At 40.0% G+C, this 26711-nt stretch overlaps 1 protein-coding gene across 14 annotated transcripts in view; it reads left to right on the top strand.

Moving 5' to 3' along the window:
* Window positions 1-22121, top strand: part of IFTAP (intraflagellar transport associated protein) — a 52108-nt gene extending 29987 nt beyond the window's left edge. For 7 of the 14 annotated variants that reach the window (XM_075152383.1, XM_075152377.1, XM_075152376.1 and 4 more), the window contains 2 exons: window positions 5990-6120; window positions 15893-22121. In XM_075152383.1, the coding sequence (XP_075008484.1) occupies window positions 5990-6120; window positions 15893-16057 (296 nt within the window). In that variant the 3' untranslated portion in view covers window positions 16058-22121. The remainder of the gene's footprint in view (window positions 1-5989; window positions 6121-15892) is intronic. The other 7 variants (XM_075152389.1, XM_075152385.1, XM_075152384.1 and 4 more) reach the window with 6 other exon arrangements.
* Window positions 22122-26711: the final 4590 nt, after the last annotated feature.

The raw sequence follows: 26711 nt of genomic DNA, 5'->3' as shown, positions 1-26711 counted from the left end.
TGGAAATATTGTTAGGTACCTCTAGTTCCAAACAGGCCACAAATTGGATGATGAGAAATAAGCCCGACACTAAAATACCAAGCAGGGCAGTGAGGAAAGAAGAGCTCTGCCAGAGCTTGGGGATAGCTCGCCACTTTCTGGACCATGCCAGACCTTGCCTCTCTCCAGGCTTTTCAGTCATTTCTGTGTATTTGTGTGTGTGCAAGAGTAAATGTTAATCACATACATTTAGAAACCCCTAGTAAAACAGACTGCATTTGAATAAGATGAGAATTACAAAAATGATCATCTGCTTGTACTGTCTGAATAGCACTTTATGCAAGCCACATTGGGAAAACCTTTCAATTAGTGCTTTTATTGGTGATTATAAAAACAATAAACATAACATTATACCACCACTATTCTAGATTATCAGCGTGCTAACTACTCGCTTTTTACGTGACATTTGGTTTGGCTTTCAATCTCTGCTCTCCTCAGCTCTTCCCATGAGACAGCACTCCCTGCACAGCTCCCTGCACAGGCTGCCTCAGTGCAGAAAGGAGCCCTATTAACCCCTAAGCAATCAACAGTGCTCACTAACAACATTAAGCATTTAGGTTGTATTTTATAACACTGAAACACTGCATAGCCAGAAGCTAATTATTCCTTCTAAACTCTGTAAGGAAAGTGATCAGCATTCAAATTTATATCTGGGAAACCCACAGCCTGGGTCTTGCCCAGGGCTTCTTCAGTGGAGATCGTTGTTAAGTCAAGGTGAAAAATTTCCCCTTGACTCTTAAGTGCAGAAAATAGGACTTACAGTTTGATAGTTTGTCTTACATGTTGTGCTCGTTTTGGCTGGGATAGAGTTAATTTTCTTCATAGTAGCTAGTATGAGGCTATGTTTTGGATTTCTGCTGAAAACCGCGTTGATAACACAGAGATGTTTTAGTTACTGCTGAGCAGTGCTTACACACAGTCAAGGCCTTTTCTGCTCCTCACCCCACCCCACCAGTGAGGAGGCTGGGGGTGCACAAGAGGTTGGGAGGGGACACAGCTGGGACAGCTGACCCCAACTGACCAAAGGGATATTCTGTATCATATGATGTCATGCTCAGCATATAAAGCTGGGGGAAGAAGAAGGAAGGGGGGGACGTTCGGAGTGATGGCATTTGTTTTCCCAAGTCACCGTTACTCGTGATGGAGCCCTGCTTTCCTGGAGATGGCTGAACACCTGCCTGCCGATGGGAAGTGGTGAATGAATTCCTTGTTTTGCTTTGCTTGTGCGCGCGGCTTTTGCTTTCCCTATTAATCTGTCTTTATCTCAACCCACGAGTTTTCTCACTTTTACGCTTTCGATTCTCTCCCTCATCCCACCGGGCGGGGAGTGAGTGAGCGGCTGGGTGGGGCTCAGTTGCCGATTGGGGTTAAACCATGACACATGTCAAAATCCACTTGATAAGTTTCATAATAAGAGAGGTATAATCTTACTTCTGTAGAAACCGTAGCAACAAAATGCAAATTCAAATATAAAATGATGTTTCTTCTATTGTTCGTAATAATGAAGTAATATAAAATAATATCCCTATTGACAACCTTAAACAAGGATTAATTCTGAGTAATTCCAGTTAGTTTATAAGTGAGGCAAAGTGTGACACAAATTTGAAAGACATTCTGTTGCTGGCATTTTTAAATGCTGCCACTGGCATGTCAGAACAAATGATAAATTTAAGACTTCGTATTGGCAAAACCAGCTAGGACACCTAGTGAAAAATGTCATACCTTGCTAGTGTAATTACAACAAGCTTTTATCTCTACTTGTTATTGGCAACAGTTCGGTATCTGTACTTTATTTAGCTTTAAAGGGCTGATCAGTTAGCTGAGTTAGCAACTGTACATTAATATAATAAATATTCACACTTAAGGGGAAGTGGGTCAAAGTTGACAGTGTGAAAAGCATGATAGAAAATAGGTGTTAAAACATCCCAATCAAACCAATGCTTTTTGGGAGATTGTCCTGGAAAAACCATTCTAGTGGGTTTTTTTCTCTTTTTTTTTACCCCCCCAACTTATTTTCCTAAGTCCAATGTCTTTTCAGGTGTGAATGAGTACAGTTGCTTCTTATAAAAAAGAAGCAGCCCATAGATTTGGCCAGTATGCAAATTCATTGTAGCCGTTTTCATTAGACAGCACTGGGCTGAAAGCCTGAAACCAGGGCAATGCTTTGCATTGTGGGACTTTGGCACAGTAAACCACGATTGGCAAAGTAAAATTGCTGCCCTAAACCATAGCTTTAATGCATCGTGTAGAGACGCCATGTGTATGGCGGAGTGCTTAATCGCTCTTTCTCACTGAATTTATTCTGTAACTGTAAGTAGCTTAAGGCAACATTAGAGATGATCAGGCTTTCTCCAGGGATGGATGGAGAATGCCTATTCTGTGTTTTGGCAACAGGATTCCTTTCCAAGACTGGTGACAAATCACTTGCTGCAGGGCTCGAAGAATAGTTAGGTAATAATACTATGGGAATATTTGTATAAAGTACAAAATATGTAAAAAGCATGTCTAGAGACCTTGAGTGTGCTCTTTTTTAAATACAAGATAAATTTAAAATAGGACTAATTAAATGTATGGGTGAGGCTGCATAGGTGAGGATATCAGAGACCTAATTCGGCTTGGAGCCCTGAGGTACTGTAAACGTGTCTTTTTAAAGTCCCGGTTCTCTGTAACCCTGCAGAGGTTGAGGAGAGCCCAAGTGACTCAGTTACTTTGAAGCTGAGGCCAAGCATAACTATTTGATTATTTAAATAATTCTTTAGGCAAATTATATCAATATCTCTTATTTTCCATAATCTATGCCTTTCCCTTTACATTTTGAGCCTATATTTATGTGCAGAAAAATCAGGTTGAGGAAAAGGATTCAGAGTTAAATGATGTGTATTTTTTCAAGTATGGGGCTCCCCCCGGCTGGTGAATCTCTTTCTTTTTTTCTCCTCCAGTCTCTGCAATGCATTTAACACTGCCTCGAGAGATTTCACGCCAGGCAGCTCTTCGGGGCTAACAGCCTGAAGCCTGAGAAGCAGAGGAGACAGCAAAATTTAACTTTTAAGCTTTTTTCGTTATCACTACCTCCCTCCTCAGCTCCCCATCAACAGCATTTTTGTGAAATGTAGTGTCTGAAAGTGGTAAAACCTGTGTTAGTCTATCTATAGCTGGGCATCATTTGGCTACAGTAAAGCTAAAGATTTAGACAGGACTTTGAACTTCTTCACTCTTGAAAGTTCAAGTCAGGGTTGTGCCAATAGGTTCTTTTTTTCTATACTTATAATTAATGTTAATGGTACATGATGAGCAAAAAACGTGAACTCAGCAGTGTTCACAGATTTAGTAATCATCACTTTCCGTGGGTCTATCATGTGTGTGGCGGGGGAAGGGACTAAGGAGAAGAGAATTGATCGGTTTCCACATACGCCCTCGTTAAAGTATGCTGGACTTGAGTAAAATCATCGGAGTTCACTGCCATGCCATCCGGGAAGTTGATTCTTCATGGTATGAGGAGAGGTGCCTTTCAAAACGTCTTCTCAGATTTTTGATATCGCTGCCTGCTCAGTTATCTCTATATATGGTGCCATTGGCAGTATCCAAGGCTTTCCTGTTGCTAATTAATCACCTCTACAGAGAACATAATTAGCAGCTTAATTAGGATCATCATCCGCTAGTGCTGTAGCATCAGCCTAAACCAGCTGTGAGGCTAGAACTTACAATAGCCTACAGTTCCTTAGGGAGCTCCCACTGAGAAGGAAGACTGTCAAAACTCCCTAATTTTTCTCTCTGAAGGAGTTTCTTGATTAAACGTTATCAGGGAAAGCAGCATTTACCGATTAGAGTTTCATATGCTGTCGCACAGCCAGGATAGAGAGACAAAGCTCATTTCTGGCATGTCTACTGCCAAACAGAGGTTGATTACCACATTCTTATGGGGTGATTGAAGGGAATTGGAAACATTGTTTGCATTACTAACGAGCCTTAAAATAGTGGAATTGACATTCTAAGTATGACAAGCACTTCTTGCTAAAAGCAAAAATAAATTTCCTTCTGTTGTCCTAATTTTTAAGAGTTGTCTTTCTGAGCCATTGCCAGACTGTTGCATAACGGTGCTTCCTCCTCATCTTCTCTCCGCAGATTGGTCTGTGGGGGGAAGCTCTTAGTACAGAAATAATCAGTGTTTATATCAGGAGGTGATACAAACCGCCTGATGTCCAGGCTTTCCTTCTTTCCTGAGGGTATATATTTAGGGCGCAAGTTTGAAACAATAGCGGAAGATGCCATTGCCTTTAAATAAGCATTCACACCTTCCTTCTGTCCTACAAATAGTTTTGACCCAAGTTATGAAAGATCGAAAAAAGCAGTTGCAGAGCATATATAGACATAGCATATATACCTGTGGACCGCACTGTTCTTTTCAGAAAACTTTCACATATAACTGATGCAGAATAAGATCAGATGCTATGCTGAGAACAAGTACTGAAAGCACATAAATGACTGGAGATAGATATAAGCAACCAAGAGAATAGGGATGAAAACTGGAAACCACTTATACGTGAATCATGAACCAAAAGACAAAAATCCAGGAATGAGATACCCAAGGGAATGAATTCAGCTCTTTTTTCAACAACATTCTACTTTACAAGCCCAAAGCCCTGCTGGCTCTGAAATAGTACACAATTCCCAGAAGAAAACTAAATGAAGAATTCGATCATGGATTTTTTACGAAGGCCTAGCTAGGAAATCATTATTTTCAAATGCAGATTTACAGGAGAATGAGAGGTCCGTAACTCCACTACTGTGGTAAAAGTGTGCAGGTAGAGATAAATCGCCACTTCTTCCTTTTCACCCTGGATCTATGTACCCACTTGTTGGTTCCATTAACTAACATTGAAGCAACACTTTGCAAATTTATTCTGAGATTTCAAGAGGAAATCAAGCTACTAAAATGTAGTATAAAGCTGTAAAGAAACTTCTGTATCAGCCAGAAAAAATAGTAGGTAGATTTACATAATCTTTTGACTAAATTGCAAGACATATGGTCCCCTTAAGTTCCTTCATAAAAACATTGCTGAGACAAGATGGTCATCTGTGCTGTAGCAGAGCTGAGATTGATTCATGTTAAAAGATATTTCTAAACCTAAGGCATATCCTTCTGAGCCGTCACAGAAAGCAAACCCACTGTTCCCAGTATGAATGTTTTGCTTGAGTATGTAAAGGAAAAGCGATTCAGAAAATCTATGCGTTTGTGAACTGTGGACCAAATCCTGCCCGTGTGGAAAGGTTACTTTACACCGTTCCTGTGTCCCACATATGGGGAAGTCCTCTAAAGTACCTCTTTTTGGAAAGCTCAGGGAGGAACAAACATCCATGACATATCCTTGGACAAGACAGTCATCTGGCACACTGTAGTGGGGAATATTGGTACTTCTACCAGGTATTTTTACTTAATGTTTCGGGAGAGTCATGTTAAGATGCTTTGCAAAGATTCTTTATGTCCAACGTACAGGTGGTGAAATTCTAGCAAAAGAGAATTGAATGAGGCTGCCCAGCTAATCAATGGCGAGACCAGGATTCAGTCTGGTATTTTGTAACTCCTACTGCAGACATCTCTGCTCAGGACCTACCTTCTTTGTTATGAAAGAGGTGTTCTCTGAGTTTAGGAGTGTCTACATCCAGAATTTTAATTCAGTGTCCTCAAGAAAGAAGAGCTACCTGGCTATTTTCAACCAGGTTTGATTCTTCCTTAGTATAGTATATTTTATTATCTATTTATTTTTAGCTCAGGACTGCGTGGATCTGTTTTAAAGATAGCTGCCTATATTATATATTATGCAACAATAAGTACAGCACACTGACTAACAAGCTTCTGGCTCTGTCTGAGCACTACAGGATTTTACACAGGATTTTGCTAATTTATACTATATATTGAATGGAAGGGTAAAGTTGACTATTTTTTGTTCAGCAGGGTCATTAGTTCTCCCAGGAGAGGTGGAACAGACAGAGACTTACTGTACACCCTTTTTTGATAAGCCTATTAAACTGAATTTCAGAACCTTGTCGGTTCCACAGCCATCGGACAGCAAAACCCAAGAGGTATGAGGTCGGATTTATTTATTTAAACATTGGGGATTTGAGGTGTTTTTTTTTACCTATTGGCTTCTAATGTTATTTCCACAAGAACAGAGGGATATAGATGGAGTGTGTGGAACTGCTATGAGTTAACAAATCACATTATTAATTTTTAAATTATTAATGAATTCTTAAATACATTAAAAATTGACATAAACACTCTAATAGAAAGGTACTATTTTATCTGCACACTGCTACTATATAATCCTACATTTTCAAAATGTGTACTTCAATACTTCAAACTGTATGTGGGCTTTTGAATATTTAATTGGTGTAACTCACAGAATATTCAAGTCAACTCTTGCACTTCCTGACCTTTTAACAAATTGTTACTTATGTAGAATGATGGGCCAGTTAATTTTCCAGTGATCTCAGCGTCTTACAACATCCTGCAGTTCTCATTGGGCTGAATACAGGAACCATCTTCTGCAACAAGGAGGTGGTGAATGATCCCTTTAACGTGACATTTAAAAGAAAAAAAGGTTTTAGAATATATTGTGATCAGAATTGGGATTTTTCCTCTTGGAAATGAGTAGTAGCAAGATGCTGCTGAGGATCTGCATTGTCTAGGTCTGGTGTGGAAAGGTTTGCATTATGGAGTCTGAGTCTTTTAATCAGACACAATCAATACAAGCTTTAATTTAGAATTGCCATTTTCCCTCAGAATTTCAGTTCTTTTCAAACTGGAACAGAAGGTGTGGATTGCTCACAGGCTTATTTTAAGTCATTAAGCTTCCTATAGTCAGTGTGAGCATTAACTCTTGGGGATGTTTCTATTGCAGAGAATTCTTCACCACTCTTTTCCCCTGCCTGATCGTTGTAATAGAAGCTGAAGTTAGCTTCCGGCTAAAATGGGCCAGTTTTGATAGTTTCATATGCTTATTGATGTCCCATGAGGCTTAAATCAAGTTTATAAATGATGTGTGACCAGTGAAGGATTGATGTTATAGCAGTGCATATGGTGCCTCCTTTCCTGAGCTCAATTGTGTTTAGTTCTTTGCAATAAACTCTTTACTATAAGGAACAAGTCTGCTTTGGGAAAAAGTAAATGTTCTAAAATGACCTTTCAAGCTTTAATACCCACCATTCTGTGAATAAAAATACTCACTCTTTTCCCTAAGGATTGACATAATTCAAGGTTTTTGCCTTGAGAAATATCCAGTGGCACACAAAAAAAACCCGGAATGAGGTTTTATAGTTTTCTCATTTGATAACTTCTGTATAAAACCAAAGAAGACGGTTGTAGCAGCCTGCAGTGTTCATAAAGGATTGCATATGACTCTAAACTATAATTCATGAAAAATAGATGAAGATCCCACTGCATGCAAAATTCATTTCCATTTGAGGAAAAGTTGGGTTATGAAAAAGAAACTGAGTATTATTACATTGGTTAAGGGTTGCTGCATTTTTCAAGGAGAAAGACATGATTTTCACAACCGTTTGGTTGGTGCCAGGCTACTCGAGATGAAGGCAGTCTTTCACCTAAATTATACACATATTTGTGCCTTCATTTAGATAATATAACTGATTTTTAGAACTGTCAAAACTGAATAGGTCCATTTTAAAATCCCTCAGTGCTTCAAATTGTCATTGCCTTGAAAATTAAGTCTTGCATTGCTTATGGCAGGACTCATTTAGAAAGAGAAAAAGATTTTGCCTGGAATAGAATCATAGAATCATTTAGGTTGGAAAAGACCCTTAAGATCATTGAGTCCAACCATAAACCTAACACTGCCAAGTCCACCACTAAACCATGTCCCTAAGCGCCACATCTACAGTCTTTTAAATACCTCCAGGGACGGTGACTTAACCACTTCCCTGGGCAGCCTGTTCCAATGCTGGATAATCTTTTCGGTGAAGAAATTTTCCTAATATCCAATCTAAACCTCCGCTGGCGCAACTTGAGGCCATTTCCTCTTGTCCTATCACTTGTTACTTGGGAGAAGAGACCAACCCCCACCTCGCTACAACCTCCTTTCAGGTAGTTGTAGAGCGCGATGAGGTCTCCTCAGCCTCCTCTTCTCCAGTTTAAACAACCCCAGTTCCCTCAGCCGCTCCTCATAAGACTTGTGCTCCAGGCCCTTCACCAGCTTCGTTGCCCTCCTCTGGACACGCTCCAGCACCTCCATGTCCTTCTTGTAGTGAGGGGCCCAAAACTGAACACAGGATTCGAGGTGCGGCCTCACCAGTGCCCAGTACAGGGGCACGATCACCTCCCTGCTCCTGCTGGCCACACTATTTCTGATACAGGCCAGGATGCCGTTGGTCTTCTTGGCCACCTGGGCACACTGCTGGCTCATGTTCAGCCGGCTGTCAACCAGGACCCCCAGGTCCTTTTCCTCTGGGCAGCTTTCCAGCCACTCTTCCCCAAGCCTGTAGCCTTGCCTGGGGTTGTTGTGACCCAAGTGCAGGACCCGGCTCTTGGCCTTGTTGAACCTCATACATTGGCCTCAATCCATCGATCCAGCCTGTCCAGGTCCCTCTGCAGAGCCTTCCTGCCCTCCAGCAGATCAACACTCCCGCCCAACTTGGTGTCATCTGCAAACTTACTGAGGGAGCACTCGATCCCCTCGTCCAGATCGTTGATAAAGATATTGAACAGGACCGGCCCCAGTACTGAGCCCTGGGGAACACCGCTCGTGACTGGCCGCCAACTGGATTTAACTCCGTTCACCACAACTCTCTGGGCCCGGCCGTCCAGCCAGTTTTTTACTCAGCGAAGAGTACGCCTGTCCAAGCCATGAGCAGCCAGCTTCTGCAGGAGAATGCTGTGGGAGACAGTGTCAAAGGCCTTACTGAAGTCCAGGCAGACCACATCCACAGCCTTTCCCTCATCCACTAGGCGGGTCACCTGGTCATAGAAGGAGATCAGGTTGGTCAAGCAGGACCTGCCTTTCATAAACCCATGCTGGCTGGGCCTGATCACCCTGTTGTCCTGTACGTACCACGTGATGGCACTCAGGATGATCTGCTCCATAATCTTCCCCGGCACTGAGGTCAGACTGACAGGCCTGTAGTTCCCTGGAACCTCCTTCCAGCCCTTTTTGTAGATGGACGTCACATTTGGTAACCTCCAGTCAACTGGGAGCTCTCCGATTAGCCAGGACTGCTGATAAATGATTGTAAGTGGCTTGGTGAGCACTTCCACCAGCTCCCTCAGTACCCTTGGCCCCATAGACTTGTGTGTGTCTAAGTGGTGTAGCAGGTCACTAACTGTGGAGAAGAATTAAGAGGTAGTCTAATGAGTACCAGCTGATTCAAGAACAGAAACAGGTGAAGGGAATTGTGAGCAGACATGTGATCATTGCCAGAAGGAAGATATAAGAGAGGCAAAGGAGAGAGACAGAGGTGCAATGAATGGAGAGAGATGGTAGGGCTGCCCTGTTATGATAAAGGCTGTATCTGCATGCTGCAACAATTGGCGCCCGAACAGGGACTGAAAGAAGAAAACTTGAAGAAAGAAGGTCTTGAAGAAAGGAAATAGAAATATCCGGTGGCGAGCCCCGCTGAACTGCAAAAGCTGTTGAAAAGAAACAGGAAAAAAGCCGTTGAAAGGAAATGGGATAGAAGCTGTTGAAAGGAAACAGAAAAAAAAGCCGTTGAAAGGAAACGGGATAAAAGAAAAAAGCCGTTGAAAGGAAACGGATACAGAGGTGAGCAGCTGCGGGGAAGTTATATGAACTTCATACATTAGTTATGGGGCAGTCGGCATCTCAGTAGAAGAACTGCAGACGAGGAAAACTTTGCAACTAGAAGTTCTAGAAGGAATATTGTGTGTATGCAGCTCTGCAGAAGTTGCATCCTGCAGAGCAGGTGTTGCAAAACGTGACTGATTCAGCAATTCTGGAGGGAAAATCAAAAGATAAGAAAGATTCATTTGAACTTGCGCCAACGGCGGATGAACCTTTACAGAAACAGAGGCTAAAGATGAACTTGTTCTAGTGAATGTAATGGCAGCAATTCTGGAGGGAAAATCAAAAGATAAGAAAGGTTCATTTGAACTTGCGCCAATGGCGGATGAAGTTTTACAGCGATAGAGGCTAAAGCACCATTTGTTCCCGCCCTCCCACCCCAAGAAGATCTGCTGCAGGGATTCATACCCACACACACATGTATCAGTGATGTTCTAGAGGAAAGTGAACTGTGTGATGGAGAATAGGAAAAAGAATTTAGAAATGTTAATAGGAAAAAGAATTAGAAATGTTAAGTTTGTGTAAGGAGGTATGCAAATCAATAAAAGAATATGGGTTATGGAGAATAGGAAAAAGAATTAGATTAAGGAGGTATGCAAATCAATAAAAGAATATGGGTTATGGAGAATAGGGAAAAGAATTAGAAATGTTAAGTTTGTCCACCATATGAGGTGATTAAGGAGGTACGCAAATCAATAAAAGAATATGGGTCACAGGTTTCACTTGAATATGAAGTTGTTCTAGTGAACATAATGAACAATTTGGCAATTGAGAACAAAAAAGGGGGTGATGTGGAGAAGAATTCTGGAATTGGGAGTTTCGGATAGGACTTTGGCAATGCTACAAAACCATAAACAAAAAGGGGGAGATGTGGAGAAGAATTAAGAGGTGGCCTAATGAGTACCAGCTGATTCAAGAACAGAAACAGGTGAAGGGAATTGTGAGTAGATGTGTGATCATTGCCAGAAGGAAGATAAGAGAGGCAAAGGAGAGAGACAGAGGGAGAGAGGTGCAATGAATGGAGAGAGATGGTAGGGCTGCCCTGTTATGATAAAGGCTGTGCATGTATGCTGCAACAACTAACCATTTCCCCTTGGATTATGGGGGCTTCATTCTGCTTCCCGTCCCAGCTCAGGGGGCTGGGTACCCCGAGAACAACTGGTCTTACTATTGAAGACTGAGGCAAAGAAGGCATTAAGTACCTCAGCCTTTTCCTCATCCTTTGTCACGATGTTTCCCCCTGAATCCAATAAAGGATGGAGATTCTCTTTAGCCCGCCTTTTGCTGTTAATGTACTTATAGAAACATTTTTTATTGTCTTTTACCGCAGTAGCCAGATTAAGTTCTACTTGGGCTTTGGCACTTCTAATTTTCTCCCTGCATAACCTCACGACACCTTTGTAGTCCTCCTGAGTTGCCTGCCCCTTCTTCCAAAGGTCATAAACTCTCCTTTTTTTCCTGAGTTCCAGCCAAAGCTCTCTGTTCAGCCAGGCTGGTCGTCTTCCCCATCGGCTCGTGTTTCGGCACATGGGGATGGCCTGCTCCTGCACCTTTAAGATTTCCTTCTTGAAGAATGTCCAGCCTTCCCGGACTCCTTTGCCCTTCAGGACTGCCTCCTAAGGGACTCTGTCAACCAGGCTCCTAAACAGGCCGAAGTCGGCCCTCCTGGAGACATCCCTGCTTTGAAATGAGACTGTTTTCTGTCCGTCAGAACAAATCTGTTAGGGAAGGGCAACAGAATGTGGGTGCTTACTCGGTTTCCATAGAGAACGGAAAACCATTCCCTATGAAAAATAAACAAGCTTAATAGTGCAACGTAGGGTGTCGAATGTCTATGCTATGCACATATTTGTGAAGGACTTTAGGGGAAAGTGTATATCTCTGAACATATTGCTAGGGAAAGTTTAAAAAAAGAAGCTCTGCTAAGACCCAGTGTATAACTTGGCTAAATGTTAAAGAACAACTTGTCTCCCTGAAAATGTTTTTCTGTCAAAAACTGTTGGGAAGAGGCTTAGTGAATAACACAGCAAATTATTTGTGTTGTCCACCAATGTTGCTTCATCTTTCTTCCCGGGTTTTAGACATAAATATATTCCTGCATTCCAGTATCGACAGTGCAGCATACGTGACCTCCCACAGGCCACTGCAAGTTGAAACAGCATTCACTCCATGGTTGAAGTACGTCATCATAGAACATTTACCTTCCCTACCCAGATATTTCTTCTCTCCTTTATTTCTACTTAATATTTCCTTTCATAAAAGACATCATAGTTTTGTTAATTAACAGTATGTCTTAATGTCTGCTTCCTAAGGTCTTTATTTGTTCTTATTTCCCCCTTGCATACGTGTGAGTGCAGGTGAATGCATATTTTCCATCACTATAAACATGCGTTCGAAGTGGGGTTCATCTCACCTAACTTCAGCTTTAAATTTAGTCTAATTTAGTCCTTCTGTCATCAAGAGGGGGAGATAAGCACCTCCAGAAAGTAATTCATCCCACGTGCTGTAGACGTTTGTCCTAAGATGTTATTACAAATACTTCTCTCTGTCCACAGGCTGACTCTCAGGCTGGTCTTTTTTGGCTAATTGACTACCTTAATCTAAAAGCCTAATTTTTATATGGCCGGGATTAGGAAAGATGAATTCTACCCTTCTATTCTCCATTGTTTATCTTTAGTTTGAGCATTCAAAAAAGTATTTACCGTGCCTATCTTTTTATCTTTATCTGTGGAATGGCAGCATCTATAACCTAAAATACAGCTTCCATTGAGTTCCTTTGGTTTAAGGTTTTACTGATAGGCCTCACCTGAGGTTTTTTTCTGCTAAGTGCTATGTATAAATGCAACAAGAACAAGGAAGAGCTTAAAGACAGGATTGACTAAGTGAAAGAAGATGGAAGCGTTGCATCTTCTCAGAGGCCAGTAAAGACACAGAGGTTGAGTGACTTGTCCAGAATGATGAAGCAGAAGTGGAAAATTGGTCAAGATTTATTGACTCCCAATCCAAGCTCAAGACAAACTTTTTTTTTCTCCCAAGTACCCCAGTATTTATTAAGCTTATATGAAATAATAGCATACATGCCTCTGCCCCCGCTTTTTTACTTCTTGGTATTGAACTAGGAAGTTTTCCCTTGCTTATACAATTAAATCATTGGTGAGTGTATGTGCATCCTTTACATAATTTGAACAAGTGAATCATAGAGTGCCATAATTACACAGAAATAAAGATTTTAGAAGGACAGAGACAAGCTGTTCGGTTAACTGTAACTCCACACAGATTAATAAAAAGAACTGAGTTGCCAAGTATTAATAGACTTTTGAAAGTCTCAACTTTAAGGTATTTTATTTACAACATTACTTTGTAAAACAGCCTGTAGCAAAATACTTCAGTTATTAATATGAACATTACATTCCTTTCCCCTTTAATTTGGACATGCAGGAACTGTAAATGAAAATGATTTTTTCTTCAGAGAGTAAATCACAGGAGCAATCTTAAGCAAACTGGCAGTTTTCTAATAGAGCAAAATTCTATTCCCAGAGAGCTCTCAAAAAGATTTCAATTAGATGTTAAATTAGACACCTGAAATTCACATATTTCTCTTGGCTCCTTAGGCAAAAATAACAAGATAATAACTTGATCAGCTCAGAGGATTCGGTGTTCTATTGCAAAATGTCTTCCTTTTGAAATAGATCAAAATTGCAGTTTGCAGTATAAAAAATTTAGATTGCTTGTCTGCATGGAAGGTTGAAGTGAATGGCTTCTTGGGAGAAGAAGCAAAAATAGAATCCCTAGTGCTTTGAGTCCTCATTTGAGAGATGAAGCACGCTGATAAATATGCAATGTGAATAAACTTTTTAAATGTGCAATGAGTGGGTTACAGAAAACTTGCTAAGAGTGAAGTTGGGTGTGTTCTACTTTGGCATCTAATTTCAGTTAGCATGTTGGGGTCGAGTTTTTTAAACAAAAGTTTTTCCAATCTTTCTCTGCACATGCATAACATGTTCCTGGAATGACATGGAGGTCAACACAAGGGCATAGTGAATGTGTGTATATTTTCCATAACTATGTTGGCAGAGGAAGAATAGATTGGTTTTTGTAGAATCCCTATGAAGGCTTACTGTAATTTAAACTCTTCTTAGCTTAGTTACCTATGGATGTGGTAACAAATATTGTTACAACTAAGCTAAATGAAAAATGGTAACAAATATTGTTACAACTAAGCTAAATGAAAAATATTTGCACCTTGCATCATATTTTAGAAGAGTGTTTTGTATTTCTGCAAATGAAAGACAGGTAGTAATGAACCCTGGTTGCTGGTATCCGTTGTTACCCAGTTGCTGGTACCCTTACTGGCATGGAATTTTAGGAGGCTTTGCCTGTGGAAAAGATGAAACTGGACATTAATATGGTGAGGAGGTCAGGGAGTTGACCTTAGCCTTAATGGGAAAGAGAGCTTGTGTGCAAGCTGTGTCTCATGTAAACATTTCTTGAATGTGCTATTTATAAAAGTTAATGATGGTTTACCTGGGATAGTCTATGGACATAAGCAAGATAATCTTTGCATGCAGAATGAATACTGTTTTCTAGACCAACTCTATCTACAAAGTTTGTTTTTCTCATTTGTAAATGCCCATGGTCTACAGGTCTGCATCTAGGATGATTTATATGCTCCAGCATCTATTGAAGCCAATGTAAGCCAGGTCCCTAGAACATTAAGCAATACAGATGATTAATAAAACTATACAAACACAGAAAAAGGATTTCCTGATCAATCAGGCAATATTACAGTTTATTAATAAAGGATGTAGATACTTGCAAGATACTCGCTGCCACGTCTGTCAGGTGCCCGGCCACCTGCGGGGAATCCAGCTACCACTTCTCTGACTTACTGGATGGCATTAACTGTGTCAATACAGCTTCTTACAAAATGGTACCAGAAATGGTGTGGGATACTGTGCCTTCTGAACTGAGCAGTGACCATAAGATGCTGAGTGTTCTTCCTCCCTTTCAGCAAAGCAAATAAGTGTATTTTTAACTTCAGATACGTCAGTAGTCATTGGCTTCATGAGGATTCATCAGAAGTTTGAAAAAATAAGCATGGGTTTAAATGTTTTGCTGATTTGGTACTGAAGTACTTAAATCTTTGAAACACAGAGCCCTTGAACAGTTGCGCTATTTATCATGGTTGAAATTTCTAGACATTTTATATTAACATCTCAAAGGACAGGGAGCATTCCTGTACAGTTTGGGCAGTGAGGATGTGTCTCCTGTGTAGCTCTGGAATTAATTTTATGTAACTGCTTAACATAAACCTTTTGTGTCATGGTCCCCTGCAGTTCCTTATCAGCATGCAGCCTGCCATAGTTATTTGTTTTCATTATTTTATGTTATAGGCAGAGCATTTATTCTAAGATATTTCAACGAGAAGCAATACAGAAATGCTATACACTCTGTCAACAAAGCAAATATTGGCAAATGCAGTAAGACTATGTTCATCGTGCAAGAAATCCAAACTAGCCAACTGCATATCTCTGAGATGGTGAAAAGAAATTATTAAAGTCTGAAAATTGATTATGTGTCATTTTGCTCATTTCAGGCATTTCCTTTACTGAAACTGTGTTCTGGGAAGCATGTGCACGGAAGCTTTATGTGATACTAGCCCAAATTTTAAGGATACGGAATCTGTCTTTGAAATTTAACATAACTACATAACTTGTCCATATCCCCACAGCCCTGCCACTGCAAGTGGCAGGAACGTAATAAATGTGTGCAAGGGAGATTTTTAGATTCCTTGCCTTGAGCAAAATTAGCTAATGATATTCATTCAGATACAGTGCAGTACAAATGGGGCACATTAAATGGCTTAAATTAGGTCAAATTGAATAATTGAATTTATTCTTTTACTTAAAAAGAGCTTAATCAGCTGAGAGTGCTAGAGTCAGAAAAAATAGTTTAATTAAATATTAATTAGAAGTTTATATTTTGAGCTTCCTTATCATCACTTGCAGCAATATTATTTATGTGTCTGTTTTTCCTCATTACAGCTACTAGGGGATGATGTTCAACCATTCTCACTTGATGAAGAATTTGATTATGACAATGTGGCACTGACCCCCAAGTTCTCTGAAGCTGAGCTGAAGGCCATTATGGAATTGTCTGAAGAGAAGAAAACTGGCACAGATGTCAAATCAGCAGGAGCTGAAGACTGAGTCAAAGGCATTCTGTGCAGTGCTGTTGAAATAACATTTTTAGGGGGTAAATCTAGCTCTTCATTGTACCCTTATTTAGTGTTTTTATTTATGTGGCCATTAAATGACATCCTCGAGATTTTTTTGTTTGTTCTACCAAGGTGCCTTGGAGCCTGGGCTTGCCTTTCCCTGTACCTCCTCCTAGTCCTAATGAGAACACAGAATAGGAAGATGGTGCTTGCCCAGAGTTGCTTGTATGGTAGCCCTTCAGCCAGAGGGGAAGTATTTCCATCCTTTTTATGTCTGTACACTGATTTGCTTAGGCATTCAGGTTGGCTAAGGAGGTCTGTATTTGTCCCTAAACCCAATGGGATTTTTGTACGGATCAGTGACCTTTAATATTTTTAGGCCCCAGTGCTCAGCTACTTTGTTGTTTTCCAGGTGTACAAGGCAGTCGGAAGGATGTCTCGAATGGCAGCCGTAAATTCCCTTTTGTAGAAAAATCCTTGAGCGGGGCGAATCCTGTATTGGCTGAGGCGAGGTATGCTGGCGTAATTGCTCCGTAGGACTAAAACAAGCTGGTGGAATTCAGAATAGCGCTATGGCTACTCTGGCTTATATTTGGTACTGATTCAGTTCCTGACTAGCGCAAAGCTAGTCTTAAAGATGCCTTTTACCTGGTTCTTTCAGTAATGCAAATAAGAGCTTTTTGCAGCTGACAAATCAGTCTATAAACTCTTTCCCTATCGTTATAAGACTTAAATACACAGAGTTATATGAGTGAATAAATCCGGGAATGTTGTTTTTTTTTCTCGTGTGTTTTGGGTTACTTCAGTTCTGCAGAGAAATAAATATTCCTGTTTCCAATAAACTTTTTGAATTAATCAAAATTGAATTAAATCATGAACTGCTACAGAAAGCCTTCTTCACAGAGGAAAAAATAGTGATCTCATCCATTAAAGGAATTGGCATTGAAGGGCTATCAGATTTTACATTTTTTTACAGGAGATGTTTCCAAATACAACTTACGGCTTACACTCAGCATCACTGAAATACAGCAAACTCTGGAGTTGAGTAAAGGCAGGTAGTACGGGTGGGAAAGAGGAGTGTGCATCTCTGACACAAGGTACTATGTACTCTTGCTATGAGGTGTTCAGAATTCATTTTTTTCAGCTTATTGTAGAAGCTTTGCTCTTAAGGCTCGGTTTAACATCACAACACTGAATTGTATTATTGGTCTTTTTCTGGTATAACTGCATTAGCTAAAGTTTATTGACCAACATTTTGTCCTTGGCTTATCTCCATTGCTTCTCAGTGGGTGATTAACATGATGAATATGGGAAGAGTGCCCGAGCAGACAGACCAGGGACCAAACCACAGGTTGTTTAAAGGCTCTGGATGGTTGGCTGCTCCATTGTCAGCAATTTATAAAAGCAAAGAAAGCTGCTTTGATGCTCCAAAGGAAATTTTCTGGATCAGTAATTTTGTAGACTATAATCATGCACCACTGAAATCTGAATAGCATTTGTTTTGAGGAATGGTATTTACCTTGATTAGGGGGATATAATTTAAGAGTGAGATTAACAAAAAACCGAAAAGAAAGTGGTCTCAGACAAGATGTTTAAGGAGAGTGATATAAAACTACAAGTATGTTGTATAGAAAAACTGGTCTGTGTAGGACCTTGCTGGTAGAAGGTAATGAGAAATTTATTTATAATATCTACACTCAAGAGGATGCCTGTGCTGTAGTTAAAACAGTTTTTGGTGCAATTGGCTGTATAGCAGATTCTGCTGTATTTGGGAAATATTTTTTTTTTTAAAAATGTGAATTCATTTGAATTCAATGAAGTGTTTTGTTGAACCCAAGATATTTTGAATTAAGTGCTTCAGATCCAACTGGAATTTTCCAGTGAAACATTCAGCTAAAAATTCCTGAGCAGATCTATTTATTAATTCATCTTCTGGAAGACACAGATAATGTGTATAAATGGGAAGGATAAGAAGTAAGTTCTGGAAGAGCTCCATGAGCAAAGCTGGGCGGAAGAAATTGAGAACTGTTGTACAAAGATAGCAAGGTCAGCCTTTAAAAGCCTCAACAGAAAAATAAGGGAGACAACCTCATTAACGTATGTGTGTACAGCAAAGATAAAGTAAGGAACCTTCAGTCTAAGAGATCTCTGTGTACAGAGTTTGCTATCCTGCAGACAAAGAATCAACCATAAATAAAGGTGGACTTTTGTGGGTTTGTGGAATGATGAATTTGGCACTTTTTTTTGTGTTTTTTTTTAAGAAAGATATGAGAGAGAGAAACTGTAGCTCAGTCCTGTTGGAATCCTATTGCTGGTAGAGTCAATGAGAAAACTTGTCTAGGGGTTCATAATGATCTTCAGGCCAAATCAGCTCTGGAAGCTGTAAGTACATTTCTGTTCATTTCATTATCAATATTTCCCTGTACATTAGGGATACATCCAGCCGTTCAGTTCCTTCTCTCGTAGGCAGATGATTCTCTTACCAAATGTTCGGAGTACCTATTATGCTCCATAAGTGTCATTCAGTATAGTCATTATATGGTTCCGTTTGATATAAAGAAACACTTTGCTGCAGAATACCCAACAAAATTGGAACTCTTCAGCGACATCCATCTTACGCAGAGAAATGGGGATAATCCACTTACATTTACACCACTCATGAGTTAGATTTTTGCTTTGTTAACAGAGATGAATATCACAGTGGAGATCAGGCAATGTAGGCTACATTTTCTGAACATGACATTTTATTGGCCTGCCCCTGTGGTTGTTTTTGGCTCGTACCTTTCATTTGATTATTCTTCACAGAGGAGGCATATTTTCCTCTTCTCCATGACCAGGTTGTCATTTTTAAGAACATACTTTATGTGCATGTTGAATTTTATACATGTACATGGTGTTAGTTACCTGGAATTGTTTCAGTGTTTGTGAGGTGGTTTGGAGTCTGAATAATATATCTCTTTTCCTCTTGTAGCTTGTATTCTCTTTAATATTTAATATTTTCAGCAGGGGTTAGTGAGGGACATTATCCTTTTCTATTTATGGTCTTTTCTAAATATTTTTCCTGTTTTCCAAAAGAATTAAAGGCAAAACCCACGCATGGAACAGGAAACTTCGAGTGCTAGTTGGAATCGACTTAGGGGCTGCTGCAGTAGGGAATAGGATTTTCTCCCTACCACACTGACGAGGATTTTGAACTGCAAAATCTCTGATGTTGGGTGAACCTGTTGGAAGTGAAGGCTGTGTGATGCATCTCTCTAATTCCTTTGTATTCATGACCTCATTGATGTCTGAAGTGCAATAGAGAGATGCATCGGTATCAGTCAGTGAGCTTCTCTCTATTAAACTTGCTGCTTACTTGGGTGTTACCAGAAGGATACTATTTCTTTCCACACTGTTGATGGATCCTGGGTTATAGGGAGGAACTCCTTGAGTTTTATGGGAAGTGTAGTAGTCCTTCCACTGGGGCAGGAATCTGAAGGGTTGTTTCCTTGGCTGGCTGTGGTGCAAGCTCGGATATTATTAATGCTCAGAGTTATTCCTTGTGGGTGTAAAAGGAAGAGTAATTTGCTTAGGTAATGGTTGTGAAAGAGTAAGATAAAAATTGAAGAAATTAAAAGAGATACAGACAAATCTGTCTGACTCAGACATTATTACGGTTCTAAATATATTTCTCTTAATGCACAAAGGTACCATTATATACACTTGTATATACACAGTGCCACGGAAAGAAAATAATTTTAGTATGGAGAGTACTCACCAGATAATTCAGAACCTTTTGAAGAAGATGGCATGGAAACAAATCTCTGCTCTTATGGAAAAGACCCTTTGATCCTCTGGCCTTGATTTTCTGCTGCTATAAACTGACAGAACTCCGCTGAGGCCATTTATATTCATACAAAGCAGACAGGACCCTGAAAGAATAGAGAGCCAAATCAATTCCCGATGTAACTTTACTGAATATAAAACTATGTATATGACCCATTATTGTTATGGGAAAATATTTAAATGCAGAGCCAATGCAAATGAAATGTAAAAAACGTATCTTTAACTGTTCAGTTGCTAATTTTACATAGGTCATTAAGGAGGTTCTGTAGTGGTGTGTGCTTAGAACATTGCTTTTTGCTTTAACAAAAATAACATATACATTTTCAAGTCCTGTTCAAATCATGAAACTTGATTACATACACAACTACTAAAGATTCCCACCTCCTTTAAAGTGGTTTTTTCTCTCTGCATCTTGGCAAGGATTGGAAATGGACTTTGCTTTATCTTGGAATTGTTTTAAAAAGATCTGACGTCCTTTGTAAAAACATACACTTTCTTATAAAGGCAGACTCTCTGTTAGTGATGCAACACTAAGTGCAGAAATAAAAATAAGGACCAAATTCCTAGTTATTCAGCAACTTCATGTACGTCTAAACAGCCACTTGGTATCAAAGTGTCTGCTTGGATAGCAGGCTGATGTGTATCCTGTTGTCCTCTACCTTCAGTTTTACTCAGGAGTCTAAGCAGTAGCTTGGTCCTACCTAGGTACCAGTTCTTACAGCCCTGCAAAGAGGCTGCGAGACGGTTCAGTTGGTTGCGCTGACCAGAGAAGCTGAACCAGCGGTCTGGTACCGGGGCTCCACGCACACTCCAACCTGCTGAGTAATTCAGAGTGCGGCTGTTCACCTCTGTTCAGCAGAGGTTTGTGTGACACCCGTCGTGAATGTGGTACTCCTGAGGACGTGCAATGGAGAAGTGATGACTGACAAGGGTCGGGGCAGAGATTCACTAGACCCGGTTCACTTACTGGGGCCGTGCTGGACGGGCGGCTTGCTGCCCTCCTGCACGGGCTCTCGTTCGGCCTCGGCGTGTTCAAGCCACCCAGTAAAGTGAGGAAACCTGTGATGAGGTTTCCTGCTCCTGCACCGCAGAACCGAGCGCTTGTGATAGCGAAGGGCATTCCCACCGCGGCGTGCTTTCTTGTGGCGAGGTGTCAGTTAGCGCAGGTGGGGGTGAGGTGCCACACGTGTCCTGGGCTCCTCTCGGAGGGGTGCACCCTCTCACTTTGCTGGTCTTGGGCACATGCAGTTCTCCCAGGTGCTAAATGTCTGCCCATCCCTTGGGAAAACAAGACAGACAGTTTTCTCTGAAATGGTATTAAGCTGTAGAACATCTCAAAAGATGACGAGTTTGGTAAATTTGTGATTGCTGGCTGTTGGAGGTGACACCTTGTGTTTTGCTGGCAAGGTACTGTGAGCCAACGCTGCAGGTGTATGAGCTGTGAAATGCCACGGAGTTAGACTGGAGATAGTTTTAGTGCTTGTTTATGACAAGTTTGCAGGAAGAAAAGCAAGTGTTAAAAGGTACTGTCATTTTTATAGACAGGCTACTTTATTTGCAATTGCAGTGCCCCACAGTTAAAATGGAAATCAATTTTAATACCTTATGAAAATGCGGAAATATTTGTCTCGTTTACAGCACTTCCAAAAAGGACAGATAATAAAACTCCTCTGATTAACGATCTATAATTTTATGTGCTCTGTGGTGTCTTGTTCAGTACATCTATCTGCATAAACGTTTCAAAATAATAAGCAAAGATAGATCTGAACAAAATCCCTAAATCTAACTTCACACTGAATTTCAGGTTGTAGAAACTCTCTCTATATATTCAAAGCCCTCTTTGATCTGAATATTCCCAAACTTCGGGGAAGTAGATACTCTACTTTAAAAATCTGTAACCAAACATTTCTCAAGCAACCGCTTAGTACCTGTCAGGACTACAAAAAACAAAGCAGTCAGGGATCTGCCTGTATAAAAAGAACCTGTAGAACGTAACAATTGGAATAACTGCACTCTATAGGAAGATAATGGTATTCTATAAAAGGACTCTAAAGATAGTTGAATTAAATGGAAAAGATATTTTTCTAGAGAGTGAGCCACACTAATATATTTTGTTGACTTGATACAATTCTTGAGAACCTTTGAATGAAAAATTAGTGTAATCATTTTGTAATTCATGTGGATTTACAACACAGTTATCTCTTGAGCCATTAAAATGAGATTAAAAATTGTGTGGGATTCTTCAGTGTATTTTGTGGCAGTGCTAACACCATAAATTAAGGCTTTAGCCTCATTCTATCATATGAACAGGACAAACAGAGTTTATTCTTTTGTGGCTGTTGCGGTTGAGGATTCTGGTGGCACTGTTTCTGCAGTGCAGGTGTGTACTTGTAGCAAGTAAGCCTTAAGTTTAATAAGTTTTCTTGAATCCATCTGCTTTTCTGTCCATATGTATAAAGCCTTGTAATATGCAATATTACATGCATAATTCTTAGAAAGAAGCAAGTGTCATTTATTATGTTGCTTATGCTCCTCAGAATAACTTAGCTAGAGGACAAATTCTACCAATTACTTGGAAGTGTTGACTCTGCCATTTAGATTTGCTGCAGATTGCACATTTGTTCTTTGAGAAATGTGGAAATGCATTTTTCCATCCTCTTTTCCTTATTTTTGTTTTTGTCTTTCCGACATCGGATTTGCAACTAGCTTTCCTAAACTTGACAAGACACTGTATTAATCCGATGAGGTGCTTTCCTGCTGGATAAAATTTTTAAGTAGAAAAGATGGAAGGCTGGTGTCTGGGCCAGGAAACATCAAAGCACCGTTAGCATTTCATGCACAAGCTTAGCATTTGCAAAGCTTTTAAAAACAAACAATCGGGAAAATACAAATAATGGTCAGCCTGCTTACGGAATGAAAATTTAATTCCGAATTGCCTTTGTTTAAGTCAGCTGCTTACACTTCGGCTCCTCTGCCCACCAAGGATTCTGTTACCTAACGTATTTCGAAATCCAGACTGTCAGAAATACTGACAGCTCGCACTAGCTGAATAGCATTTCCCGCAACAAAATTGTGATCCATTTAGGGCTCTTTGTTTCGGGTTGTGAAACACTTCCTGAATTCCACAGATTTATTTGCCATTCATGAACATTAATAAAGTAAACTGTACAAAAAATAATGGGCCAGTGGATACCTTTCTGCTGAGAGCAGGAAAAAGGAAGCTAGTGGGAAGAGAAGTTGGCTGAGCAGCAAAATATTGTCTGTGCTCTGAATGTGATGTCTCGCTTCTGATTCCTTTGCAATATTTCTACAAGAATCTTGGTTGCCAAAAAAGCTGGCTGAATAACACCCCTCCCCAGCCCACCCCCAAACCCACGGGTATGTATGTGCTGGAAACCAGCTATCCCAATTCAATTGGCTACTCTTCCAAGGGTAATATTATTCATTACGGGGTGTGTTTTACAAGGGGCTTGCAACTGAGAGCATTTACTAATTGACAGGATTAGGCTCTGATCACAAATGTTCAAAGAGTGTTTACCTGGTACTGCTTGTAATTCTGTACTTCCCAGAATTTAATTTTTGAAATGTATATTCTTTTGATACTTTTCACTCGCTGCCCCAGAACCAATAGATCAAAGTCATCCTTCAAAGACAATACTGAAAAAACATAACTTGGAGTGGTCTGAACAGAAGTGATGAAATTCAGAATGAAATAAAATTAAGTAATGTTAAACTTCGGAAAAACAACTTGCTGAAATTCAGATATACGAGACTCTGCAAGTACCACAAGGGAAGTTGGTGACGCTGGTTTGCTAAGGTCAGTTAAAAGAAATCTGAAAAAAATACTGGAGAATGTGCTATAGGAACAAAATAGTGCATCAGCCAGGAGTTGGATTTGATTAATATTTTCCCTCTAAGACTAAGGTCCATGAGAATGAATGGTTGAAGTCTGAAGGATTTTACTTGTTAAGATTGTTATTGTCTTGGGATTCCAATTCTGATAATGGAAAAAAGGATGGTTCAGTTTAGTGATGCAGGTTCAGTCTGACTGTTTTAGTTCCAGAGCATCTCTACAAGCTCTTGATTTGTACACAGGCTTGGTGACCCATATATGAAGCATCACTGCCAGCCTTTGCAAAAATGAGAAATGATGTATTATTTAAATATTCTGCTTTTCTGAACAGTCTGGTTGCATTACAATTGCACAGTAAGATAGGAGAGATGGCTTTTTTTTTCCTACTCTTAAAAAAGCAGCTTAATTTAGAGGTGAGAATTTTGAAGTGGGTCAGAACCACACTAGGGCTTTGAGAAAACCTGTGTCTGCATGTAGATCTGTGGCTCCTGACTTCATGGCTCAGCCTTGATCTCTTTGCCTAAGTAAATGACATCACATTTGATCTTACTTTGGAATATGTGAATGTAATTTTTTTCCAGAATCTGAAACCACTGTCAAATTTATATTTGCAGGACATGCTTCTTTTACTGTTTTTTTCTCCTTGCCTTTATTGCTCTTAACTGCCACGCTCTACAGCAATCAATATAATATAATGTAATATACAGAGAACAGGGTATGGCATTGCTACATTTTTCAACAGGAAAAGGAACCTTCTCCTTACTGAGAGCTGAAGAGGCCATTGAAACCCTTTGGTTGTCCACTTGTCAATTTGAATAGATGTGCATTGAGGTAAGCCCGTATTTTCATGAAGCATTTGTATTACCCAAATCAGGGAGGTGCTGCTGGTTTAAATAATTCGGAACAAAATTCAGTTCAATCAACTTCAAAATAATGTGTCTTTTGGTCACTATAAATTCCTCTTGATGCTCCCATCCCACTCTAGCTCTATCAGAATCAACACCGCAAAGGCACGGACTCTCACTGCCGTAGCTGGGCTCTTGTATAATGCTGCGGGTTCTCCGGGACCCTTCCAGGGAGCTGCAGCTTACCAAGAGGCTCCCCGGAGGAGAATGTAATTTTTACTTACTTTCTGTTCCAAAACATGCCTCCACGTAACCCTGCCTCGCCCTGTCCTCCCCAAAGGGATGGCTAGGGGAGAATACCAGCGCCTAGACCGATTACCACTTGTTGGTTTAACTGATGTTCCATTTTGCTTTTCAGTTCACCTTCCCTAACCTTTCTTTTCCAGATGGAATTTTACTTCTGGTGCCAAGCACTGAGGAAACGCAAATGTGTGTTTCTTCAAACCACCCCCATCGTATTAACATTCAGAAGGGGGTTTGCTGATGTATTCAGTAGGAGAGGGAACCGATTGCTACCTCACAGGAAAGTTTCTCTGTTTTAAATGTTAATTGTTCTAAGCACTCTGGAGTTTTCTGTGACCTCTAGGTCTTTTTTTTAGAATGATGGTTGATACAATCTCTCAGAAGAAGGGGAGAAAAAAAAAGTACTTTGCTGGCCTATTTTGAGGTAAACTCTAAAAGTTCAAGTGGACCAATTACACGTAAAAGAACAACAACTTTTGTAAAGCTTCATTTGAATCCCAGAGGGGAAAAATGATAGAAAATCAATTAACTTTCCACATGAAAAAATAGCTCATATTGCTAAGCTTTCCTTGCATAGTTTCTTGATTATGTTTGGAAGCAAATTGCCTTGATTATACCTTTGACGGGAAAGAAAGCCTTTTAATTAATTTAATACATGCTATAGCAGTGCTAAATTGTATCATAGTACAATTAAGTGGGCCTACATGGATATTTTTGCCCTGTTGAAAATGGATATTGCTCACTTAGTGAGTCATGCTCTTGCTGGGTTGACGCAATTACCCGTTTGCTGCAGAGCATGTGACATAAAAGCTATTAAGGCCTTTTATGTAGAAGAGAGGCTAACTGGAGTAAACAAAAAGCCAATTTCAGTGAAGAGCCTGAAATGTATCCTCTGGTCAAAAATTTGGAGAAATCTGAGCTAAACTTCAGAGCCTGTACCCACACTGGGGACTGAACCAGACCCCCCTAAGACAGCCCCTACTTTGGGAATATTCAGACTCCAGATCTATTTTCTGTTGGTCCTGGACTGAAATGAGGAGTGGGAGCCATTCTTTGTTTGTCGTGTACTGACAGATGATCCTCAAACTCTTGTGCAGCTATGAACTATCCGTAGCAAATTTGTAGTAGCATCTACAGTAGCTGCTGCATTACCTGCTTCTTAAACCAATTTTTGCCTCAAGCTCTTAGCTGAAAACAATTACATTTGTTGTGTTTCCTGAGAATAGGATTTTTAAATGACACTCTTAATACAAATGTTCTAAATATAACAGAAACAACACATTCTATTTCTTTTTTTTTACAACTAATGTTCTTGTATCATTAATGATGTTACATGATATTGTTAAAAGAAAATAATATTAAGAATTTTCTTGATTTGTCTCTGTTGATAATGTACATTTTCTCGTCTTGCTAAACTACTACAACTGGGTCATTTTACTTTCCCTGATGGATCTTGCCTGTTGGGAATGTATTTGCCTGCACCCTGCTTTCATACCGAGGTCTGCTGGGTCTTTTCTGGTGAGCTGTGGAATCAAATATCCAAGAGCTTAATAATGAAGGAAAGAGTCCACCACCAGAGAATCTCTCTTATGAATTCACTCATAGCTGTCTAAGCTCAGATAAAATATTATCACACATTTTTCTAATATCCCAAGGCCATAAACAATGACAAATAAAAACCTATAAAAGTGAGGAGCAATACTCTCATTGCATGCTCTCTGTTCTTTCTCATTTCTTAGAGAAGACCCAACCGGTGAGGGATTTGTTTGTAAAAGGAAGCTGGTAACTATGGTTAGGGAAAGACTCAAGATGGGAGAAGA

The sequence above is a fragment of the Calonectris borealis genome, chromosome 5 (assembly GCF_964195595.1).
Source record: "Calonectris borealis chromosome 5, bCalBor7.hap1.2, whole genome shotgun sequence".
Classification (NCBI taxonomy): domain Eukaryota; kingdom Metazoa; phylum Chordata; class Aves; order Procellariiformes; family Procellariidae; genus Calonectris; species Calonectris borealis.
The sequence above is the reverse complement of the archived record's forward strand: the minus strand, read 5'-3'. Positions and strand labels throughout refer to the sequence as shown.